This window comes from Silurus aristotelis, assembly GCF_946808225.1.
Source record: "Silurus aristotelis genome assembly, chromosome: 11".
Classification (NCBI taxonomy): domain Eukaryota; kingdom Metazoa; phylum Chordata; class Actinopteri; order Siluriformes; family Siluridae; genus Silurus; species Silurus aristotelis.
Genome location: NC_139584.1, coordinates 19,013,068 through 19,037,154, shown reverse-complemented (window position 1 = coordinate 19,037,154; position 24,087 = coordinate 19,013,068). Strand labels below are relative to the sequence as shown.

Here is a 24,087-nt window from a genome sequence, read left to right as displayed (position 1 = left end):
CAATTTATATAATTTTTATATAAATCCTTACAGTCTTTCCAACATTTAATTTTTCTTTTAGTCCTTACACTCCTCCTCCTCTTCTTTACCTTCAAAACCATCCTACATACCACCATCCGGCGCTGTCTAGCTACACTGTCCCCTGCCAAAACCTTAGTCTCCAATCTCCTTCAGGTTGCATTCCTACATAGAACATAGTCCACCCGTGTGCACCTTCTTCCACTCTTATACGTCACCCTATGCTCCTCCTTCTTCCTAAAATAAGTATTTACAACTGCCATTTCCATTCTTTAAGCAAAATCTACCACCATCTGCCCTTTCACATTCCTCTCCTTAAGGCCATACCTACCCATCACCTCCTCATCAACTACATGCCCATTAAAGTCTGCCCCAACAGCAATCGTTCATTTCTAGGTACACTCTCCACCACTTCATCTAACTCACTCCGGAATTTTTTTTTCTTCCTGTGTTCCTTGTGTACTTTACTCTTGTTGCTTTGAAAGTGAAGTAGGCCCTGCTTTCAAAGTTAGTCTTTTATAAGGACATCTGACTTTATGGTTTACTTTTAAGTGTGTATTATGCAAGTGAGTAAAGTAGTCAGTTTTAGAAGCAAACTTGCCAGACAGACAGCAGAATTTAACTGGTACATCTACATTTGGTTACTGATCTGGAGTTTTGGTGTGAAGGCGGGATAAGTGTACTTTTAGTGAATTGAGTAATTTAATTGTACATAAGCATTCATGATGTAAACAAGGAAATGGTTCTGTTCTTGCACAACTTCCATGTTTTAGCCTATAATGTTTAAATAAAATAGCTTACAAACAGCCCATGAAATGATAAGGTTACCTTACAGGTGACAGGTAAATGACTATTAAACTAGTTAAAACATAATTTTTTACTTTTCAAAAACAGCCGAAGAAGTGATAAAGCAACATTATCATTAGAAATTACATTATTATTTGTGCGTTCGTGTTCCCTAGCTAACTTAGCAGTTTTAAACTGTCTGTCAAATTGATAAACATTACAACAAGGTTTACTCTACTTACACACTCTACACCTCTCTAGTGAAAAAGCAAACATTATAAAACACAAGGTTTGGACTTCTTGCCAAAAACACTCACCAGATTCAGGAAACTGTGGTACAGCAGTCTGACCCGTTGCCCTCCGATCTTTCCTGCTGAAAGCAGCCTCTTCCAGTCACTTTGGCGGGAGGTTAATGCTGGGCAGTGTTTTCCCACAGCGACCGTTACACCAGCCCCATGTCAAGCTAATGTTTCACAATCAGCCTCTCGAGTGAGACACCGCCACCACAAAAAAAAAAGGTGTAAAATTAATTTTGGTCGAATCAGGCGGGTGAAATAACGTAAATGGCAGGTACACATTCATATCGTGCATTACCTGAAGAAACAGCCAATCACCAACTTTAAATTCTCTCTCTATGGAGATAAAGAGGCATGGCCACGGCTATAACTTACTATTGTTAAGCGATTAAACTTAAAATTATTCACATATTACATTACTATTAAATGCAAGTACAGTGGAACCTTAATACTTGCGACCTCGATAGTTCGCAGCTTTTCATTTGGAACCGGACTAAGTGTAACTTGTGAAAAATCTGATCGTTTGTGAGAAGCTGCGAGTGGCTTCAAAGTTCGGAGTAACAGTTCAAAACTGATTTTGTACTAATTACATTAAAATTTTTGAAAAACTATTTTAATATATTCATTTGAAATATTAAATAAAACATTTATCACAAGTAATTCACAATTTTTGTTGAGTTTACAGTACAGTACATGTAAGAAAGGATTCCTATTCAGTTGTATTTCCACGCTCACCACTAGATGCAGACATACAGTTTACCAAGCAATGACAAGCTACCTATGACATCACAGTGCACCTCCTCCATCAAAACTATAAAAGGCCAGAACACCGAGCAGCAGTCGTCATTGACCAGTGGCCATTCGACATCGTGCAACCTGTCACTCAGCACTGACCATTCAGCAGTGGTCACTCAGCAGTAGCCTTTCAGCATGCATTCTGCATCACACAACCTACTGAACAGCAGCTAACAGAAGACAGCGAGAATCCTCTCATATACAATCTATTCTATACCCAGTAAAGTTGAATGTTCTGAATATTGTAACGTGTTTTTACTGACACGCTGGGGCGAGTACAATCCCCCGATCAGCGAACACCAGATAGTAAAAATCCTTATATGGTCCTTCGAGCTAGAGAGGAAAAACTTCCTAACACTTGGTCCTTCACTTGGTCCTTCACTTGGTCCTTCACTTGGTCCTTCACTTGGTCCTTCACTTGGTCCTTCACTTGGTCCTTCACTTGGTCCTTCACTTGGTCCTTCACTTGGTCCTTCACTTGGTCCTTCACTTGGTCCTTCACTTGGTCCTTCACTTGGTCCTTCGGATAAGTGTGCTTACCACAGAAGCAGGATGTCAGAGCAACCGTCCTGTGAGTGTCAGTGCCTACGACGCAGAACTCAGCCCCCATCCCACCTAAAAGACTCTGAGGTGAAATACTACACAGCGTTCGCGTGAACAAGAAGAGGATACACAGCAAAACACAATGAGAGATGAATCTACTGTGTTAACCCCTGATTATAGTGATTCCCTTCCTTTAAGTTCACATACTGATGACATTGACCCAACTGTTTGAGCTACTGGCGCTCCGCATTCGGATGTTAACTTACAAGATAGACCGTGGCTCACCACACTGCCTTTCGGAAGTGATGGAAAGGAGGAGCCTTTGTTACAAGAGGACGAGACTGCACCCACATCCGTTAGGCATTACTCAAAGCTTCAAGACCTGGAGAAGATAGTTAGGCAACTGTATGAAGATCAAGTGGCCTTTCACAAGGAATTTTGACAATTTAAAACCCTTTATCAGGATATGCAGAATTTAACAGTAAATCTGCAGGCAGCTCTGCTAGCTCCCCGACCACAGCGGGTCATAGAGACTCCAGTTTTATTGCCCAGAACTATCTTTAAACCACCTAAAGCAGTGGTGCCAGAGCCAGTGCCGTATATTTGGCAGTCTACTCCCTGCAGACCCAAAGTGCCACCTAGTAAGAGTCCCTTTAAGTCAGATGCATGTGCCTGCGGGACAAGACCACAGCCCGATCCCGATCATAATCTACAATATTCTTTCTTGATGGGGCGGCTTCAGAGTGCTGTATCTCCGGACACGTCCTATAAGGGCCCGCATCCAAGAATTCCAAACTTCACCAGTCCAGACCTTAGAGAGTTCACTCATATAAAGTTAGCCCTTGATAACATCTTCCCCCCCGATGCAACTGAACTCTTCAAGTATCAGATTCTCTTAGGACACCACACTCAAAAAAAATGAAATGTTGGCCTTACTTAACTTTGTCAACAGGTTCCACGTAACTCATTTAGGTTGCATTTAAGTAACAATATTGGTTTTAGTAAACTTAAGTTAATTACATAAAGTTAATGTAATGTTTAGTAAATCAACTTAACATTCTTACTTTAGTTTTAATATATTAAGTTAATTAAGTTCAATTATTCTAAAATTTATATTGTTGCCTTCAACCAAAACAAATAATCCAGTTTTATTGATTAGTTTATTCAATGAATCTACAGGTATTTACATTTTTTTCCAACAAGAATGTGTACAGTACAAAATATGAAAACTGCCTTTATTTTCTAAAAATCTAATTAATTTTTACTTATTACAAAAATAATAATAAAACTATAAGCATTTACAAAATAATAATACAAAACAAATAAAAAAAATAAGGCTTTTGTATTATTTCCTTTTTCTTTGAAACTGAAAAAAAAAAAACTAACAATGTATCAGTTATTCAATGCAATACCAACATGAAGGAATGAACATGATCAGTACTGAAACAAAATATACTGCTACAGCAAACAGCACAACTTTATGGAGAAAACATACAGTATGTCCTGCCTTATGACAAGGGTTTATTTTTTGGGACCTGGACCTTTTGAATGCTTGTTTGCATTTAGTTACATAAATAACTTTTGAAATACTTAAAGTGTATCTTAGATCTTGTGGGTAGGCCAAGTTTAATGCATGAATTAGACCAAGTGTCGCAGAACATGCATTTGCCACATTGGTCAGGTTTTCAAATATTTGGATGTCTTTATTGATGATGCCAACATCATATGGGTCTGTAGCATCTGCTCCTTCATGTACGATGTCATAGATTCCCAGGGTGGTGTTGTGCATTGAGGTTGCAACGACATCATGTTTACCATCCTAAAGATATTAAGTATAAAAAGAGAATTACCAACAGATCAAGGGTGAGAGGGAGGGGATGGTTACACAAACATGTTTCTGTTTTTAAAAAAATTTAAATTACTTACCATGTACTCCTTCACAAGGTTTGACGGTCTTCATTCAGGTAGACAATAAGGGCTTTCAGGATGCATTCACTTTTTTTTCCCTCGATGGAGACATTCTGAACAATATAAAATGAGCAAAGTTAGCGCTTTACTGTACATCTAAAACGTTAAGTAGCATCAAGTCAAGTCAAGTCAAGTTTATTTGTATAGCGCTTTTCACAACAGACATTGTCTCAAAGCAGCTTTACAGAAAACAACAGTGAAGGTGAATGGTGTGCGTTTGTCCCTGATGAGCAGCCGTGGCGACAGTGGCAAGGAAAAACTCCCTTAGATGATATGAGGAAGAAACCTTGAGAGGAACCAGACTCTTCAGTCTGCAGTTCAAGTAGCATCATACAGATTATCCCACTGTGATGTTTTTACAAAAGTCAAGTTTGTCAATCCTATCGACCAGTACAAGACATCCAAAAATGATCCTAAATCAGGTGAATTTTTACATTTCTGCTATGGAAAAGATGCACAATAATCTTTGAGGTCAGAGTTGGTTCAATTGTTGCAGGTGCAAAAACAACTCTGGTGCATACTTTTTCATTAATACAGTCTGGTTCCAAATGAAAAGTCGCGAACTATCCAGGTTGCAGATTCGGTAACACCCTGAAATTGAGTTACGGTACAGAGGTTTTCCAAGATGGGTTCTACTTGGAATAGGCCTCGCAAGGGTCTATCAAAGAAGTCGAGTCCTCGCACTGTCCGCATGTGCAGCAAAATGTCACAGTACATGTTGGAATCCACGTTTCTCGCAATGAACCACGGCTCATGATGCTACCACCACCATGCTTGACTGTACGCAAGACATCATTTTCTTACCAGGTACCACGTACTTCTCACCAGGTCGTCGCCACACATGCTGGACTCTAGCTGCGCCAGACAAGTTTATCTTGGTCTCATCAGACCACAGGACATGGTGCCAGAAATTCATGCTCTTGAACAGGTTGTTATTCAGCAAACTGTTTGTGGGTTTTCTTATGAGCAGTTTCAGAAGAGGCTCCTTCTGGGACGATGGCCTGCAAACCGACTTGTTGCAGTGTGTAGCGTATGGTCTGAGCACTAACAAGCGAAGCTTCCGCTTTTGCAACCTCTAAAACAATGATGCAGCAATTCTGCACCTGACGCACAGTGCAAGGACTCGACTTCTTTGATGGAACCTTACGAGGCCTATTTCAAGTAGAACTCTTCTTGGAAAACCTCTGTACTATAACTTAATTTCAGGGTGTTAACGAATCTTCAGCCTTGGCAACTTTGAGGATTTGAGATCTAGAATTGTTGCTCTTCACAGAGTTTTCTTTGTCATGAGGTGCCATGTGGAACATGCAATAGTCAGTGTAAGAGAATTGCACTCATTTGTACACACACACACACACACACACACACACACCAAAATTTAAATATATACTACACCAAAAGAGTGTGTGTGTGTGTGTGTGTTTGTATGTATGTGTGTATATATATATATATATACAGTGAGGAAAATAAGTATTTAAACACCCTGCTATTTTGCAAGTTCTCCCACTTAGAAATCATGGAGGGGTCTGAAATTGTCATCGTAGGTGCATGTCCACTGTGAGAGACATAATCTAAAAAACAAAATCCAGAAATGACAATGTATGATTTTTTTAACTATTTATTTGTATGATACAGCTGCAAATAAGTATTTAAACACCTGAGAAAGTCAATGTTAATATTTGGTACTGTAGCCTTTGTTTGCAATTACAGAGGTCAAATGTTTCCTGTAGTTTTTCACCAGGTTTGCACACACTGCAGGAGGGATTTTGGCCCACTCCTCCACACAGATCTTCTCTAGATCAGTCAGGTTTCTGGCCTGTCGCTGAGAAACACAAAGTTTGAGCTCCCTCCAAAGATTCTCTATTGGGTTTAGGTCTGGAGACTGGCTAGGCCACGCCAGAACCTTGATATGCTTCTTACAGAGCCACTCCTTGGTTATCCTGGCTGTGTGCTTTGGGTCATTGTCATGTTGGAAGACCCAGCCTCGACCCATCTTCAATGCTCTAACTGAGGTAAGGAGGTTGTTACCCAAAATCTCGCAATACGTGGCCCCGGTCATCCTCTCCTTAATACAGTGCAGTCGCCCTGTCCCATGTGCAGAAAAACACCCCCAAAGCATGATGCTACCACCCCCATGCTTCACAGTAGGGATGGTGTTCTTGGGATGGTACTCATCAATCTTCTTCCTCCAAACACGTTTAGTGGAATTATGACCCAAAAGTTCTATTAACTCCTCTGGATCATCCAAATGGTCATTGGCAAACTTAAGACGTGCCTGGACATAAGCTGGTTTAAGCAGGGGAACCTTCCGTGCCATGCATGATTTCAAACCATGACGTCTTAGTGTATTACTAACAGTAACCTTGAAAACGGTGCTCCCAGCTCTTTTTAGGTCATTGACCAGCTCCTCCCGTGTAGTTCTGGGCTGATTTCTCACCTTCCTTAGGATCATTGAGACCCCACGAGGTGAGATCTTGCATGGAGCCCCAGTCCGAGGGCGATTGACAGTCATGTTTAGCTTCTTCCATTTTCTAATGACTGCTCCAACAGTGGACCTTTTTTCACCAAGCTGCTTAGCAATTTCCCCGTAGCCCTTTCCAGCCTGGTGGAGGTGTACAATTTGTCTCTAGTGTTTTTGGACAGCTCTTTGGTCTTGGCCATGTTAGTAGTTGGATTCTTACTGATTGTATGGGGTGGACAGGTGTCTTTATGCAGCTAACGACCTCAAACAGGTGCATGTAATTTAGGATAATAAATGTAGTGGAGGTGGACATTTTAAAGGCAGACTAACAGGTCTTTGAGGGTCAGAATTCTAGCTGATAGACAGGTGTTCAAATACTTATTTGCAGCTGTATCATACAAATAAATAGTTAAAAAATCATATATTGTGATTTCTGGATAATTTTTTTTTAGATTATGTCTCTCACAGTGGACTTGCACCTACGATGACAATTTCAGACCCCTCCATGATTTCTAAGTGGGAGAACTTGCAAAATAGCAGGGTGTTCAAATACTTATTTTCCTCACTGTATGTGTATGTGTGTATATATATATATATATATATATATATATATATATATATATATATATATATATATATATATATATATATATATGTGTATATATATTATGTGTTCTAGAAATATTACCTCTAGGAATGGCCTACTAATATCCGATCACTGCCGTCCTCCTGCCAGACAAAGACAAACAGCATGGCAAAGATTAATATTACCCTAATAATAAAATCAAATAATCACATTTCAACAAATATAAATTAAATTAAAGCGAAAAACAAGAATGTAACTAACATGAATGTAAAACCCACACATGGGGAACACAGTGAAAATATCATGAAAATACCATACAAAACATGAGATTGTTCGCGATTAACCAACCTAACCTAATGACATCCTCAATATATATACATAAAAAAGTAAAATCTCACCTGGCTGTGTGTCCACAAAGGAAAATCTTCGCTTGTTTTCTCTTTTTGCACTGTGAACTTTGTTGAAATTAATTCCCATTAAATGGCGCTGATCAAAAACAGAGGAGAAAAGTGCGCGTTGAATCTGCTTTTCATCTGCGCATGTGCAGATATTACTCCACCTGTTGACCAAAACGCGGTACTGCAGAAGCAACACAACTCTTTCATTCGTTTTACTAAAATTAGTTGTCTTAACCTGACATTACTATTTTTTCATTTTGTCAACACGACTCTTTTAATTTTAATACACAAACTTAAGTACAATATTTAGTCTAAACATTTATATTATTTGGACCAACAGCAGCCACATTTCATTTTTTTGAGTGCAAGTTTACAGCGGCTTGCCTAATAGCAGACTCATTCCTGAATTTCTCTCAGCCATACACAGACACTATGACTATGCTTAATGACAGATATGGACTACCTTTTCAGTTAGCCCTAACTAAGATAGCAGAAGTCATGGATGCCCCTAATGTAGAGCCTGGAGATATAGCCAGTTTTAATCTGTTTGCCCTTCAAATTCAAGCTCTCGTGGGTCTCCTGAACTCATTAGGCTCTGAGGGAGATGGTAAACTACGGTGCGCCTCACATGCAGCACGCTCACTCACCAAGTTACCTCCGGATTTGCGTGCTTCATTCAGACAACACCTGCCTCATCAGAATTCTTACACTCTACCGGATCTGGCAGAGTGTGTCAAGACTCTGAGAACTCGAATCAGAGAAAGGATCAGAAAAGTAAGATGGTCAGAATTAGAATCAGGTTTATTGGCCAAGTGTGTTGACACACACAAGGAATTTGATTCCAGCTGTTTGTTACTCTCAAAAGTACAGACATAAATAAAAACCTATACATGACAAAACAGGCATGACAAGACAAAAACAGACTATACAAGACAATAGACAATGTGAGACAGTGTGGGTAATAAATACAGTACAGTACAGTAAATATAAACTTTGTACAGTAAATAACAGCAATAGAGTGTGCAACATATACAGATACTGTGATGAGTGAGAGTTCTGTGCAGTACTCATAGATGTGAAGCAGGGAATATAATTGTTATTATAATCACACACAGTTGTTAGTGAGGGTGATTGCTTGGGGAAAGAAACTGTTCCTGTGTCTGGCAGTTTTAGCGAACAAAGTTCTCTAGTGCCTGCCAGAAGGGAGGAGCTGAAAGATGTTGTGTCCAGGGTGTGAAGGGCCATTAATGATTTTTTCTGCCCGGTTTCTGGTTCTTGTATGGTACAAGTCCTGGAGAGTGGGCAGGGGGGCACCAATGATTTTTTCTGCTGTTTTAACGGTTTCCTGCAGTCTGTTTCTGTCCTGTTTTTTTGCTGCTCCAAACCAGATAGTGATTGATGAACACAGGACAGATTCAATGACTGCAGTGTAGAACAGTATCAGCAGCTTCTGTGGCAGACTGTACTTCCTTAATTGACGTAGAAAGTACATCCTCTGCTGGGCCTTTTTCAGAATCGAGTTTATGTTTGATTCCCATTTCAGGTCTTGGGAAATGGTAGTGCCCAGAAACTTGAAGTTCTTCACAGATGACACAGGGATGTTGGATATTGTGAGGGGGAGTAGTGTTAAAGGGTGTTTCCTAAAGTCCACTATCATCTCCACAGTTTTGTGTGTGTTTAGCTCAAGGTTGTTCTGACTGCACCATAGCACCAGCTGCTTCACCTCCTGCTCATATGCAGACTCCTCACCATCTTGAATTAGTCCGATGAGCGTGGTGTCATCTGCAAATTTCAGGAGTTTGACAGTTGGGTCACTTGATATGCAGTCATTCGTATAGAGGGAGAATAGCAGTGGGGAAAGGACACACCCCTGAGGAGCACCAGTACTGACTGTCCGAATACCGGAGGTAACACCTCCCAGTCTCACCTGTTGTTTCCTGCCTGTCAGGAAGCTGGTTAACCATTGACAGATGGCAGGGGGTATAGTAAGGTTTGGAGTGGAGAATTCCCGGAATTATTGTATTGAAAGCCGAACTAAAGTCAACAAACAGAATCCGGGCATTTGTTCGTGGGCAGTCAAGGTGTTGCAGAATCTAGTTTAGCCCCATGTTGACTGCGTCATCCACCGATCTGTTTGCTCGTTATGCAAACTGTAGGGGATCCAGCAGCTGTTCTGTCACCTTCTTTAGATGGGCCAATACCAGCTTTCCAAAGGTCTTCATGACGACAGATGTCAGAGCGACAGACCTGTAGTCATTCAGTCCAGTAATGGAGGGTGTTTGGGGACCGGGATGATTGTGGAGAGTTTAAAGCAGGAGGGGACCTCACACAACTCCAGTGATCTGTTGAAGATAGAGGTGAAGATGGGAGCCAGTTGGTCAGCACATGCTTTGAGACAGGAGGGGGAGACACCGTCTGGGCCGGGAGCTTTCCTTGTCTTCTGTCTCTGAAAGAGCCGATACATATCCTTTTCACAAATCCTTTTCACAAATCGTGAATGCAACTTGAGTGCTGGGAGGAGTTGTAAGAGAGGATTCCAGAGTTGTAATGGGGGCAGACATTGGGCTGGGTTGGATGAGAGGTGTGAAGATATTTTTCTCAAACCTGCAGTAGAAGCTGTTGAGGTCGTCAGCCAGGTCCTTGTTTGCTTCAGTGGGGAGGGGTGGTCTCCTGTAGTTTGTGATATTTTGCAGGCCTTTCCACACTGATGCAGGGTCGTTAGCTGAAAACCTGCTTTTCAGCTTTTCAGAGTAGCTTCTTTTGGCTATTCTGATCTCTTTTGTCAGTTGGTTTCTGGCCTGCTTGTACAGTGCTTTGTCCTCCCCTCTGTATGCATCTTCCTTGGCATGTTGAAGTTTTTTCAGTTTGGCTGTGAACCATGGCTTGTTGTTACTGAACTTGCAGAAGGTTTTGGTTGGCACACACGTCTTCACAAAAACTGATGTAGGATGACACAGTGTCAGTCAGCTCATCCAGGCTGTCAGTTCCAGCCTCAAAGACACTCCAATCAGTGCAGTCAAAGCAGTCTTTGCTTTGCCTCCCTGGTCCATCTCTTCACTGTTTTAACTACAGGCTTAACAGATTTTAGTTTCTGCCTGTATGTTGGAATAAGATGAACCAAGCAGTGATCAGAGTTCCTTAAAGCTGCCCGGGGTACAGAGCGATACGAGTCCTTAAGAACAGTGTAGCAATGATCCAGTGTGTTTTTCCCTCTTGTCGGACAGTTAATATGTTGCCTGTATTTTGGAAGTTAAAGTGTTAGTTTTGCTCTGTTAAAGTCTCCAAGGATAATAAAAAGAGAATCCGGATGTTTTTGCTCCAAGCCGGATATTTGGTTTGCCAGGTTTTGCAGTGCATCATTCACATTGCCCTGAGGTGGGATGTAAACTCCGATCGGAATGAATGAGGAAAATTCCTGTTGTGAGTAAAACGGTTTACAGTTTATTACCAGTGATTCCAAGTTTGGGCTGCAGTATTTATCCAGCACTGTGACATCTGTACACCAACGTTCGTTAATGTAGAAGCAGATTCCGCCGCCTTTCGTTTTGCCCGATAGCTCCGTTACGCGATTCGCTCGGTGTAAGTGGAAGCCCGAGAGAAGTAATCCGCTGTCCGGGATTGAGTGGCTGAGCCACGTTTCAGTAAAACAGAGAGCAGCAGAGCTTGCAAAATCTTTGTTTATTCCATTAAGAAGAGTTAGTTCGTCCATTTTGTTCGGCAGTGAGCGGAGGTTCGCCAGCTGAATCGAAGGGAGCGCAGTTCTAAATCCCCTCTGTTGTAGCTTCACTAGCGCGCCAGCGCGCTTCCCCCACCGGCGTCTCCTCCATGTGCCATAGAGAGTAGCTGCTGCTGCTCCAACTAAGATCTCCAAATAACTTTCCGGGTTTGTAAAAACTGGTGAAAAAGTGTCTGGAGTGAACTCCCCGATGTTAAGCAATTCTTCTTTAGTGTAAGTTATTAGGGTAGGGTAACTAAACACACAGACAATAAACAAAAAGAAAGAAAGTACTAGAGAGAGTCGTGCCGAGGCTGCCATCCGCGGCCCAAACCAGGCCCAGTGGCGAAGCATAAACTCGCTTCTGTCCTGCATGGAACCCTGTATCTAGACAGGCCAGAAGGTGGTTATAACACCCGTTGAGCCTGTACGCCTAGGGCCCCCTGGAGGTCCAGCAGCTATCAGAACTAGACTAGGCTGGACATTACAAGGCCCAACACACTTTTTGCAAAAACAGCTACAGCTTCAACAATGTTTACATATCTCTATCACGCCTCAAAAATCACACTTAGCTAAAGATTGTACCCTAAAGAAGCCTTGTCATCTGTGCGGTGGGAAACATCTTCAAATCCTTCATGAGGTTAATAGCAGACCTCAAAGGAAGAGTACCTGTCTAGTGAGTTCCACGAACAAAACCCTGTATCTAGACAGGCCAGAAGGTTCCAAGTGTGTTTTGCTGAAAGTGATTCCCGTTGTATTACAACACAACAATCGAGCCCTGAACACTTATGCAGTACTCGATGACCGATCCCAAAGAACTATGTTACTCCCAGCTGCAGCTAAGAAACTAGGGCTACAAGGACAGAAGGAAGATTTAACATTAAGAACTATTCAACAAGATATCAAGAAACTCAATGGGGCAGCAGTTTCCTTTAGGGTACGCTCTATATCGCAGCCCCAACAGAGTTACTGGATCCAGAATGCCTTTACCTCTGAGCACTTAGGTTTGGCTGAACACTCATCCCATTGCAACACTCCAGCAGAGATACCAACACCTAAAGGACATTCCTTTACAGCCTATTGATAAAGTACAACCCCTCCTTTTGATAGGAGCAGACCATCCTCACCTCATAACACCCCTTGAGCCTGTATGCCTAGGGCCCCCTGGAGGTCCAGCAGCTATCAGAACTAGACTAGGCTGGACATTACAAGGCCCAACACGCTTTTTGCAGCAACAGCTACAGCCTCAACAATGTATACATTTCTCTATCACTCCTCAAATGGAAGAACTATCCTGGAATGTAGAGAGACTATGGCAAGGTGATACTATATCACACATAAATGAGAAATTAGTCATGCGATCAAAGCAGGATCAAGTGGCAATGGATCTGTTGCAAACCAGAACAACCAGGGTGATGGTAGATGGAGTGAATCGCTATGCAACTCCCCCTTTGAGGAAAGCTAATATGCCACAACTCTGTGCCTCTAAGAACTTTGTTATGCCCAATTTAATAAGCATAAAGCGGCTGTTGGCAAAGGATTCCGTGAAGGCAGTTGCATATGATGAAGAGATTAAGAGACTAGAGCTTGTTACACCAAACAGGTGGAGTCAAGGTCCACCCGTTCACTTCAAGCTGAATCAGGGTGGCCAATCCTGCCATCCCTTAAAACCTCTGAAGATAAAGTGGAATGGAGAGCCAGTATATTCTGCGGTGTCTCACAAACATCAAAGACTTTAGATCCCAGTGAGTACAATTCTTGAAAGGACCTTGTTGAAGCCACAGTTCAACACCGTCAAAGTGATTTCGATCAACATAGTATACCTACAGCTAAGGACTATGTGACAGCAGAACATCTCCTTTTTCGTAACATTCAACAAGACAGTTTTCCAGAGGAATACGAACAACTAAACTCTGGTAAGCCCCTATCCACTACAAGTAGATTACGCACTTTAGCCCCAGAATTTGACAAAGCCAGTCAGCTTATACGGGTAGGAGGACGCCTACATCGTGCCGAAGGGAAATAGGGTGAACTCCAAACAGTTCACCCTATTATCCTAGACCCTCATCATCGAGCCACCAAATTACTCATTCAAGACTATGATAGTAAGCTGTGTCACTCAGGACCAGAACGAGTATTTGCTGAAATGAGGAGGAGTGTCTGGATACTAATAGGTCGTTAAGCAATTCGAAAATCCCAACATAACTGCATGGAATGTCGTAAGTTGAAGGCTAAACCTGAGAACCCTAAAATGGCTGATCTTCCTCCAGCACGCTTGAGACTTTACAAACCACCCTTCTACAGCACTGGTATGGATTGTTTTGGACCTTTCCAAATCAAAATAGGCAGATGCCTGGAGAAAAGATGGGGAATAAAAAAAAAAGTGTCTTACAACTCGATGTGTACACATTGAGCTTTTTACAGCTATAGACACTGACTCCTTCCTCATGGCTCTGAGGAGATTTGTAACATGCAGAGGCACCCCCTCATAAATGATATCTGACCAAGGCACTAACTTTCAGGGTGGAGAGAGACAGTTAAGAGATGCCTTAAAGAATTGCAGCCTGGAACTTTAACACATTTGGTGGCAGCTGGGAAAGAAAGCCGATCTCTTAAAAATGCCCTCCGTACTGTAGTAGTTGCACAAACAGTAACAGAAGTAGTTCTTCAAACAGTACTTATTGAGATAGAGGGAATCCTTAATAGCAAACCTCTAGGTTATGTCTCCTCCAATGTAGCAGATTTAGACCCAGTTACCCAAAATTTTCTGCTCATGGGGCGGCCAGACAGTTCTTTACCTCAAGTGATATACCCTGTCGATGAATCCATAGGACGATGTTGATGGAGACAAAGTCAAGTTCTCACTGATCATTTCTGGTCAAGCTTCATGAGACACTACTTACCCAATCTCCAACTACGATATAAATGGCATGCAGAGACTAAAACCCTTGCAGTTGGGTCTGTTGTTATGATTGTTGATCCCCTGTTACCACGAGCCCTTTGGTTGATCGGGAGAATGTTGAGGACATTCCCTGGAGAAGATGAACAAAGTAAGGTCTGCAGAGGTTAACATTAAAGGTCGATTATACACATGGCCAGTTACCCGTCTCATTAATATACCAGAGATAGCAGATGAGGACGAAACCAAGATCAAACTGACAGACTTTTAACTAAGATTTAGGAGCAAATATGCTATGCATATTTTAGAGGCATAACTCTCTTAATGCGCTGGTTAATGCATCGGTTAATGCGCTGGGTTGCCGATCGGAAGGTCTGGGGTTCAAGCCCCGGTATCCCCAAGCTGCCACTCTTGGGCCCTTGAGCAAGGCCCTTAACCCTCTATGCTCCGGGGGTCCCTTACGAGGGAAATATCAAGGTCCGTGACGTCAGAGTGACGTGGGGCCGCCTTCCCGTGGGCTCACCACCTGCAGGAGGAACCATAAGGGACGGTGCTGTGAGGATTGGGCAGCAGTCGAAGGCGGGGGCCTGCTTAGACTCCCGCGACCCGAATTACGCATAAGCTGGAGAAAATGAATGAATGAATGAATATGCTATGCATATTTGGGGGGTGGCAGTGTAAGAAAGGATTCCTATTCAGTTGTATTTCCACCTTCACCACTAGAGGCAGACATACAGATTACCAAGTAATGACAAGCTACCTATGACATCACAGTGCACCTCCTCCATCAAGACTATAAAAGGCCAGAACACCGAGCAGCAGTCGTCATTGACCAGTGGCCATTCGACATCATGCAACCTGTCACTCAGCACTGACCATTCAGCAGTGGCCACTCAACAGTGGCCTTTCAGCATGCATTCTGCATCACGCAACCTGCCGAACAGCAACTAACAGAAGACAGCAAGAATCACCTCATATACGATCTATTCTAGACCCGGTAAAGTTGAGTGTTCTGAATCCTGTACCGTGTTTTTACTGTCATGCTGGGGCGAGTACAATCCCCTGATCAGCACACACCAGATAGTGAAAATCCTAATATGGTCCTTCGAGCCGGATAGGAAAAACTTCCTAACAGTACATGTACAATTCCCCTTGAAGAAGGAACCATCAAAAGGAGAGAGTCAAAACCTTGCGGTTTTTTTTGTTACTTGCAAGGGGTCATAGAACGTAACATTAGGTTACTTACGTAACCCCGGTTCTCTGATAACAGGAGTGAGGTATTTCACTTTGGGAATCGCCTCGGGAAGCATCAATCACACCACGTCTGTCTGCTGAAAGACCAATCACGACAGTGATGCGGGAAGTCCCGCCTCATTACATACACCGCTGCTGACGGGCCCTGCCTCATTCTCACATATCACTTTTTCGTGCACTGCAAGGAAGGAAGTGTGGTGAGACACCTCACTCCTGTTATCAGAGAACCAGGGTTATGTAAGTAACAAGTTATCTTTCAAACATTCGTTTGGTTTTTCACTATGGGATATAGACAACTCCCGTATTGCAGATATGCTGTCCGAAGCAGATGTCAACCAACTCAGTGATGTGATAAAATTTACATGAGATTTCCATCCCCCACCAAAAAGAGCGGAAATGTGTGAGAAATGAAAAACATCCAATTTACGATGTTTCCATCTCCCTTTGTAATTTTTATTTCTTTATTTTTTTTTTACACACAGGACGGAATGAGCCACCGAAGGCTCCGTGATGTCCAGCCTATAAAATCGGACAAAAGTGTGTGGCAAAGCCCAGCACGCAGCTGCACAAATGTCCTGAATTGAAACGCCCTTAAAAAGCGCCCACGAGGTGGCCAAGCCTCGGGTACTATGAGCCCTCAGCCCTTCTGGAGGGTTAAGACCCATGCTATTATAACCTAATTTAATAGCCTCCACAAGCCAGTGGGACAGGTGATGCCAGGAAACAGGTTTTCCCTTATGAGAATCAGCCCATGAAACAAACAGCTGATTTTGTGATGTAATGCACGTAATGCATAGAATTTCTGTCAATCCCTACGTGGCATGCAGAAACAGCGGCGAAGGTAAACCTTAACGGTTGAAAGCGCTCTGCCCATCTTGCAAAAAGCACAACACCTCTGCCACAGAACAGTAAAAAGCGACAATCTGTTTTTGCGCACACCATAGCTCAAATATTGTCCATTTCCTCTTATTTGCAGAGTGCATTGAGGCTGCTCTCTCATTCTGAATAGTCTAAATCACCCTCGTTGGCAAACCAGTGAGACTGAAATTCAACCTCTCACGGGCCAGGCCCAGAAAGCCACACTGTCTGATGCAGGGTAAAAAATCTCTCCGCCTGCTTGCGAGAGAAGATCTCTGCGCAACGGGAGAGGCCAGGCCCGATCGTGCAGGAGTTTAAATATCTCTGTTAGCCACAACTTCCTTGGCCAGTTTGGAGCGATTAGTATTACCGAGTGACTGCCTTCTCTTACTCTTTTTAGAGTCAGCATGCTCATACTCAGTGGAGGAAATGTGTAAAGCAGTATGTTTGGCCACGGGTGTGCTAACGCATCCACACCCATAGGTGCACCGTTTCTGGCCAGAGAGAAAAATAGAGGGCAATGAGTGTTTTCATGTGAGGCGAAGAGATGTACGGCAGTCCGGCCGAATCTCTCCCATAACAGGTTCACCACCTGAGGGTGGAGAGACGACTCCCCGTACAGAGAATTTCCCCTGGACAAGATGAATGCCCCCGCATTCATCACTCCCGGCACGAGTCACTCGTAATGATAAATGCTTCATGCCCCACACCGAGTTCTCGCTCTAGACTGTGAAGTTGAGGAAAGCATGTTCCGCACTGGCGATTTATGTACGCCAGCGCCGTTGTGTTGTCTAATCTGACGAATACGTGGTGACTCCGAAGAAACTGCACGAAATGTTGCCCATTTCCCTTTCGCTATCCTGCCCTCGCACACTGCACCCTAACTCGTGCGCGACGCATCTGTCGTCACTACTTTTCTCAGGGAAACAGCTCTCAGCGGGGTTCCCGATTCGAGAAAAACGTGATTTCTTCAGTGACGAAGAGGTAAATTATTTCTTGTGTGGGCACCAAGCAGCTTTTTGTCTCGTTTATTCTGAAGCCTAAGCCAGTCAGGTGAGACACAAGCACACTCATATCCACCTCCGCCTGCTCCCGTAACGAAGCGCAGAGGAGGAGATCGTCCAAATACGCTGACACTCTGAGACCTGCTGCTCTCAGCGGTGACGGTGCAGCCTCGGCACATTTGGTAAAGATCCTTGGGGCTAAAGCCAGCCCGAACAGAACTGTCAAAAATTCGTAAGCTGTGCCCCGATAGGCAAAGCGTAGGAATTTTCTGTATGCCGGATAAATGCTTATGTGAAAAGGCGTGTCCTTCAGATCCACTGATGTAAACCAGTCTTTTGGACGAATAACACTGTACAATGCTTTTAATGTGAGCATTTTGAACTTGTACTTCCTGAGGTGTTTGTTCAGGTTCTGTAAATCCAGAATGGGATGGAGTCTCCCGCCGCTTTTCTTGGGAACAACAAAGTACCGGGAGTAAAACCTTCGTTCACTGAACATTGTTCTTGAAACACTCCCCAACGCTTTTTTGCTAGAGGGGGAGGACAAGACTCCTGACATGAGTCGAGGGGTGCTACAGAAACACCGTGAGTGCTGTAGCCCCTCTTTTGACCCAAAATCAGACCACAGGTTAGGTCGGCCGTCTTTTCTTCCCTCCCTGAGGGTTAGCTGGGCAATGCCTAGCCGCAGCTGCTGCAAAAGAGGCCTTGCTCGTGGGCTGGGGCTGTTTTTGGCGAGCAGTAGGCTTTCTTGGAAGGCATGCTTCAAACGCTTCCCCATCTTTCTTGCGTAGATTGCACTGCTGGCGCATCTCTTCCCACAAAGCCGAGTCAGGTGACCCAGCATCAATTTGCCTCCCCATCTCTTTTATGAGCTCCGCCTGGTATGCTGTGAGCAGTGAGGTGTCATTTAGAGCTCTAACCGCCAGGGCCGAGGAGGGGTAAATTTTCTGGAAAAGAGAGGCGGACAGCATCTCCGTTCATCCCGGCAGTGAAGGGGAGGAGGAGGATAGGGCAGCTCATCGATTAGGGTGGAGGTGACATGCCACCGATAGTTCGACGGGGGTTGGAGGGTTGGACAGCCCCAAATCCTCCATATTGTACACCTCCAGTCTAGAGAAACCCTTAACGGGGTTAATGTGAGATTTCCGTGAGCTCACCTGGCACGGGGGAAGGGCCCATAGCACTTCCAGGCCTGGAGAGAAGATCAGGAGGAAGGATAGCATCCTCCTCCAAAAAATAAACAACCTTATCATCCTTGTCCCCCACTAAAGGGTTTGAATCAAAGAGCGGAGGAAGGACAGGAGATTCTCCCCAGCTACATGGTGCCTGAGAAGGAGCCTTGTTCCTCTCTGCGGTGGCGGAGAGAGACATGGTTCTCGTTTATTCGAAGAAACGAGAGCAGTGCAGGCAGCACTCGGGGTTAGCGAGCACAGCCTGTGCGTGTCTAACTCTCAAGCACACTTTGCACAGGGGATTAGAGTCTTTGGCTGAGATCATAGACCCGCATGCACACAGTTGGAAGGGATCTTTCCTCGCCGCCGAGCAACCGGATGGGCTTGCAGTTGCCATAACGGAGGTGCAAACACCGAGAGATAAACGAGATCACCACAATGTGCCTCTCGAAAACAGGTCTCGTACGATACCTTTTTATTTCACTTAACAAGCAAATATTGGCTTTAACAGTGAATATTCCCCTCAAAAGAAGAAGCCGCGCTCGAAGACGTACCGCAACGACTCGTCCCTGAACAGTTTAGCGACCACCCCTTAAAGATCTGCTGCGGGCAAGAGAACGAGAATGAGGCAGGGCCCGTTAGCAGCGGTGTATATAGGGAGGCGGGACTTCCCGCATCACTGGCGTGATTGGTCTGTCAGCCGACAGACGTGATGTGATTGATGCTTCCAGGATTGGTCACGCCCGAGGGATTCCCATAGTGATATACTGAACGAATGTTTGAAAGAGAACCCCACAAGTATCGATTAGTATAATATACTCACCTTTAATATTAATGCAATCAAACTCAAAATTATCTATGTATTTTGGAGTTTACTTTGGGTACATGTGTATTGTTTAAAAAAAACCAAAACAATATGGGTATGGGTGTGCTGGTCACTTGTCCACCTACTTGTTGCATATAGTGTCCATGTAGATTTTTTTGTGTGTGAAGTTTGTCCTTTTGTCTCAACAGGAGTTGATTTGTCAGGGTGAGGCCTTGAAGAGGACAGAAAAAATGGTGGATAATATGACACAGAACATGAAGACTAGTCAAAAGAATATAAACTCTATTAAGAGTGTATGGGGAGGTCTGGTTAACTACTTCAAAGGAAATTCTGAAACAAGGTCTCCACAGAAGGAACAGCTACCAGTCTATGAGGCCAGCAACAGGTATAGAGGTTTAGTATTATAATAAGTAAAATTTTTCTTTTTATTTTATTTGCTGCATTATATTTTGATGTCATTGACACATAGACTTTGAGCTCTATTTTAAGAGTCATTTAACAACATTTCTTTTTTTTTATTTCTTAGGGTTGCTGAGCAGCCATAGATGCTTATGGCATGTTATTATGTTTAACTTAGTATGTGGATCATGAGCCCCTTAACTTTTTCCATGGTCCTTTCTTCCCATTAATCTGGTAAACATTAATCTTGGTTCAAACCTTGTTCCAGAACTGGGCAGGAATTAATTAATTAATTTAATTAATTAAGTATTTTTATTTTTATAAGTAGAATTGGACCTTTCTGTTTCAAACTGTTAGCATTGGTTTGCATTTCTTTCATGTAGATTTTGATAATTGTATGCCTGTCCTTCATGGTACTTGACTATGCTAGACAATGCTGAGTTTGCAGGTGGCTTCCCTCTTCTTGATAATGTGACAAAATTGTTGATTTGGCTTTGTTGAAATTTCTGCTATTTCTGTTTTTTATTTATTTTTTTATTTTTTATTTTTTGTTTAATTGTATAGATCCCATGAACAGCTATTAGATGCAAATTCACTTTTGTATCACTTGGAATCGACTCTAGATCTTTTTTCTCCTGCATGTTTATCAAATTAGGAGGACACCAAAAAATAACTGGATTGCTTCATGATGGCTTAATTTCAAATGCATAATAATATACAAAGGCACAAGTACAACATTTGTGACACTCCAAATACTTATGGAACTGAGTATGGAGTAAAAAAACAACAGCTGTAGTACTGTTACTCTGATCAGGCACTACTCTACTCTCTTAATTATAACATTTATATTTACTGATGCCATTTTATATATATATATATATATATCTATCTATATCTATATATATAGATTACAGACTGCACTGGCAGATAGCAGGGAGCATGAAGATAAATATGAAGCCATCCATCCCAGCCTCAGGAAACTGGACCCAATTGGTAAGCTATTTTTTCCTCTTATTTCAAGTGACTATGATTTTGTCGCTGTGCACACACATAAGATTTCATGTGGCTCAAAGCTGTGTCTATTTGTCCTTAACTGTAGATTTCTGGAATTGATTTTTTAGCAAATTATATTGTTTACTGAAATAATGTCATGTTTTTCAGATTGAGTAATTTGTACATCATAGGGTATATGTAAATAAATTCATAATTTAAATACCGAAACATAAATTTTTTTGTTCAAGATTAAGCTCACATATTATGTTTGCCCAAAAAGGATTTAGTGCTTCATTTGATAATGGATCGTCTCGAAATGGTCACCCAAAGAATAGACACTTGAAAGCTGCTCATCAGCATCTGGACAATAACTTGGGTGAGAAAAGAATTAAGAAACAATGTAAGGAATGAACAAACAAATACACCAGCTTTGATTATTCAAAGTGTGCATGCGTGCGTGTGTGCGTGTGTGCGTGCGTGCGTGCGTGCGTGCGTGCGTGCGCGCGTGTGTTCGCGTGTGCGTGCGTGCGTGTGTGTGTGTGTGTGTGTGTGTGTTTTTCTATTAAGATGAGATGTCTAAGGGGCTGAGTCGACTGAAGAATTTGGGCCTGGGGTTGCAGGCAGAGATCGATGATCATGATGTCTTGCTGGACACACTGCAAAATAAAGTGGATTCTATGGAAAGCAAGATAAGCTCCTCTAACCGCCAGCTAAAAAATCTAAAATGAAATTACAACCTTAATTCCAAATTTTACTAATGAGCTTTTATCTTATCTTTTAGCTAGATTACAAACATTTAACCTAGACTGTGCTTATTTTCTAAGCAGGTGTAAGGAGCAAGAACATGTTTCAGTAAAAGAAGAATACCTATTTTAAACTGTAATGTTACATAATCTTTCTTTATATCATGACTTTATATTTTAGGTTCAGGGTTTCTAGGAAAAATTTTCAGTATGATTACTACCTTCCAAACAAGAATTTCGACACATTTCTCAGTAAAGAGAAATGAAATTTTGCTTACTTGATGTTTAAGTCTGAACATAGTTGTCGGGGACATTTAATAAAATTTGTGCAACATGCATAACTTTCATGTTTTTGCATTATTTAAATAATCTTTTAAAAATGTGTTAGGATAGCTTTCTGGCTCAGAGGATGAGGAAATAATAAGCAAGCAATAGGTCCACAAAGAACCTAGCTTTTCTTTTCCTTTTTTCCTGTTGGAAAGTCCCTCCTCACAGTTTTCACAGCTGACCTCTAGCACACCGAACAACTTATGACCGTATAATAATTATAATGGGGAAAACTCTATGGAGGCTTGTGGGAATTTTCATACTGCAAATAATATTGGCTAGATAGTTGGATTACATCACTCTACTTAACCATTTGTTTCTTCTTCTTTTGGCTTCTCCCATTAGGGGTAGCCACAGCGGATCATCTGTCTCCACACCCCCCTGTCCTCCAAGTCCTCTGTTAACACCAACTACCTGCATGTCTTTCTTCACCACATCCATGAACCTCCTTCCTCTTTTCCTCCTTCCTGGTAGCTCCATCCTCTCCTACCGATATACCACCTCTCCCTACTCTCACCTTGCCCTGTCCGCCCTTTCTCACCTTGTTTCCAAAACATCCTACATGCGCTGTACCTCTAATAAACTCATTTCTAATCCTGTCCATCCACGTCACTCCCAACGAAAACCTCAACATCAAGTCTGCTACCTCCAGCTCCACCTCCTGTCTTTTACTCAATGCCACTGTCTCTAAACCATACAACATCAGCCTAGCTTCCACAACATCGCAGGTCTCACCACAGTCCTATAAACTTCACCTTTCACTCTTGCAGATACTCTTCTATCACAAATCACTCCTGCCACTCTTCTCCACCCACTCCACCCTGCCTGCACTATTTTATTCACTTCTCTAACACTCTCCATAACTCTGCACTGTTGACCCCATGTACCTGAACTCCTCCACCTTCTCCACCTCTTCTCCCTGCAACCGCACCACTCCACTGCCCTCCCTTTCATTCACACACATGTACTTTGTCTTACTCCTACTGACTTTCATTCTCTTTCTCTCCAGCACATACCTTTACCTCTCCAGGCTCTTCTTAACCTGCTCCCTACTCTCCCCACAAATCATATCATCCGCAAACATTATAGTCCACAGAGACTCCTGTCTGACCTCGTCCATCAACCTGTCCATCAACCTGTCCATCACCACTGCAAACAGGAAAGGGCTCAGAGCCAATCCTTGATGCAGTCCAACCTTCACCTTGAACCAGTCTGTTCTTCCTACTGCACACTTAACTGCTGTCACACTGTCCTCATACATGTCCTGCATCACCCTCACATACTTCTCTGACACACCTGACTTCCTCATAAAATACCACAACTCCTCTCTCAGCACCCTGTCATATGCTTTCTCTAAATTCACAAACACACAATGCAACTCTTTCTTACCATCTCTATACTTCTCCATCAACATTCTCAAGCAAATAAGGCATCTCTGGTGCACTTCCTCGGCATAAAACCATACTGTTGCTCACAGATGGTCACCTCTTCTCTCAGCCTAGCTTCCACTACTCGTTCCCATAACTTCATGGTGTGCCTGATCAACTTAATTCCTCTGTAGTTAATGCAGGTCTGCACATGTCCGTTATTCTTAAAAACGGGTACCAGCACACTCCTCCATTCCTTAGGCATCCTCTTACCTTCCAGAATTTTGTTAAACAATCTGGATAAAAAACTCCACTGCCATCTCTCCTAAACATCTCCATGCTTCGAGTGGTATGTCATCTGGTCCTACCGACTTTCCACTCTTCATCCTCTTAATAGCTGCTCTCACTACCTCCTTACTAATCCTATCCCCTTCCTGCTCCACCATCTCTACACCATCCAACCTTTTCTCTCTCTCATTATCTTTGTTCATCAGCTGCTCAAAATATTCCCTCCATTTTCTCAACACACTCTTCTCACTAGTCAACACACTTCCATCTCCATCCTTTATTGCTCTAACTTGCAGCACATCCTTCCCAGCTTGGAGTTTTTGCCTGGCCAAATCCTTTCTCCTTTCTTAGTGTACAACTTCTCATAGAGCTCCTCATATGCCTTCTCCAT

At 42.8% G+C, this 24,087-nt stretch overlaps 1 protein-coding gene and 2 long non-coding RNA genes across 4 annotated transcripts in view; 1 reads left to right on the top strand and 2 right to left on the bottom strand.

The window, feature by feature from the left end:
* snap29 (synaptosome associated protein 29) overlaps window positions 1-22,055 on the top strand; it is a 28,894-nt gene extending 6,839 nt beyond the window's left edge. For both annotated transcript variants that reach the window (XM_083554607.1, XM_083554608.1), the window contains 4 exons: window positions 19,768-19,964; window positions 20,886-20,971; window positions 21,252-21,347; window positions 21,539-22,055. In XM_083554607.1, coding sequence (XP_083410733.1) covers window positions 19,768-19,964; window positions 20,886-20,971; window positions 21,252-21,347; window positions 21,539-21,699 — 540 coding nt within the window. In that variant the 3' untranslated portion in view covers window positions 21,700-22,055. The remainder of the gene's footprint in view (window positions 1-19,767; window positions 19,965-20,885; window positions 20,972-21,251; window positions 21,348-21,538) is intronic.
* On the bottom strand, window positions 2,214-8,062 carry LOC310733405. Its single transcript, XR_014535715.1, has 4 exons — window positions 7,556-8,062; window positions 4,365-4,459; window positions 2,461-4,257; window positions 2,214-2,288 (listed from the first exon to the last, which is right to left on the bottom strand). It is a non-coding gene; the product is annotated as an uncharacterized lncRNA (long non-coding RNA).
* The window catches only part of LOC310733402, a 465,189-nt gene continuing 462,903 nt past the window's right edge, over window positions 21,802-24,087 (bottom strand). The window contains exon 2 of the long non-coding RNA XR_014535711.1: window positions 21,802-23,337. This is a non-coding gene — a long non-coding RNA (uncharacterized lncRNA). The remainder of the gene's footprint in view (window positions 23,338-24,087) is intronic.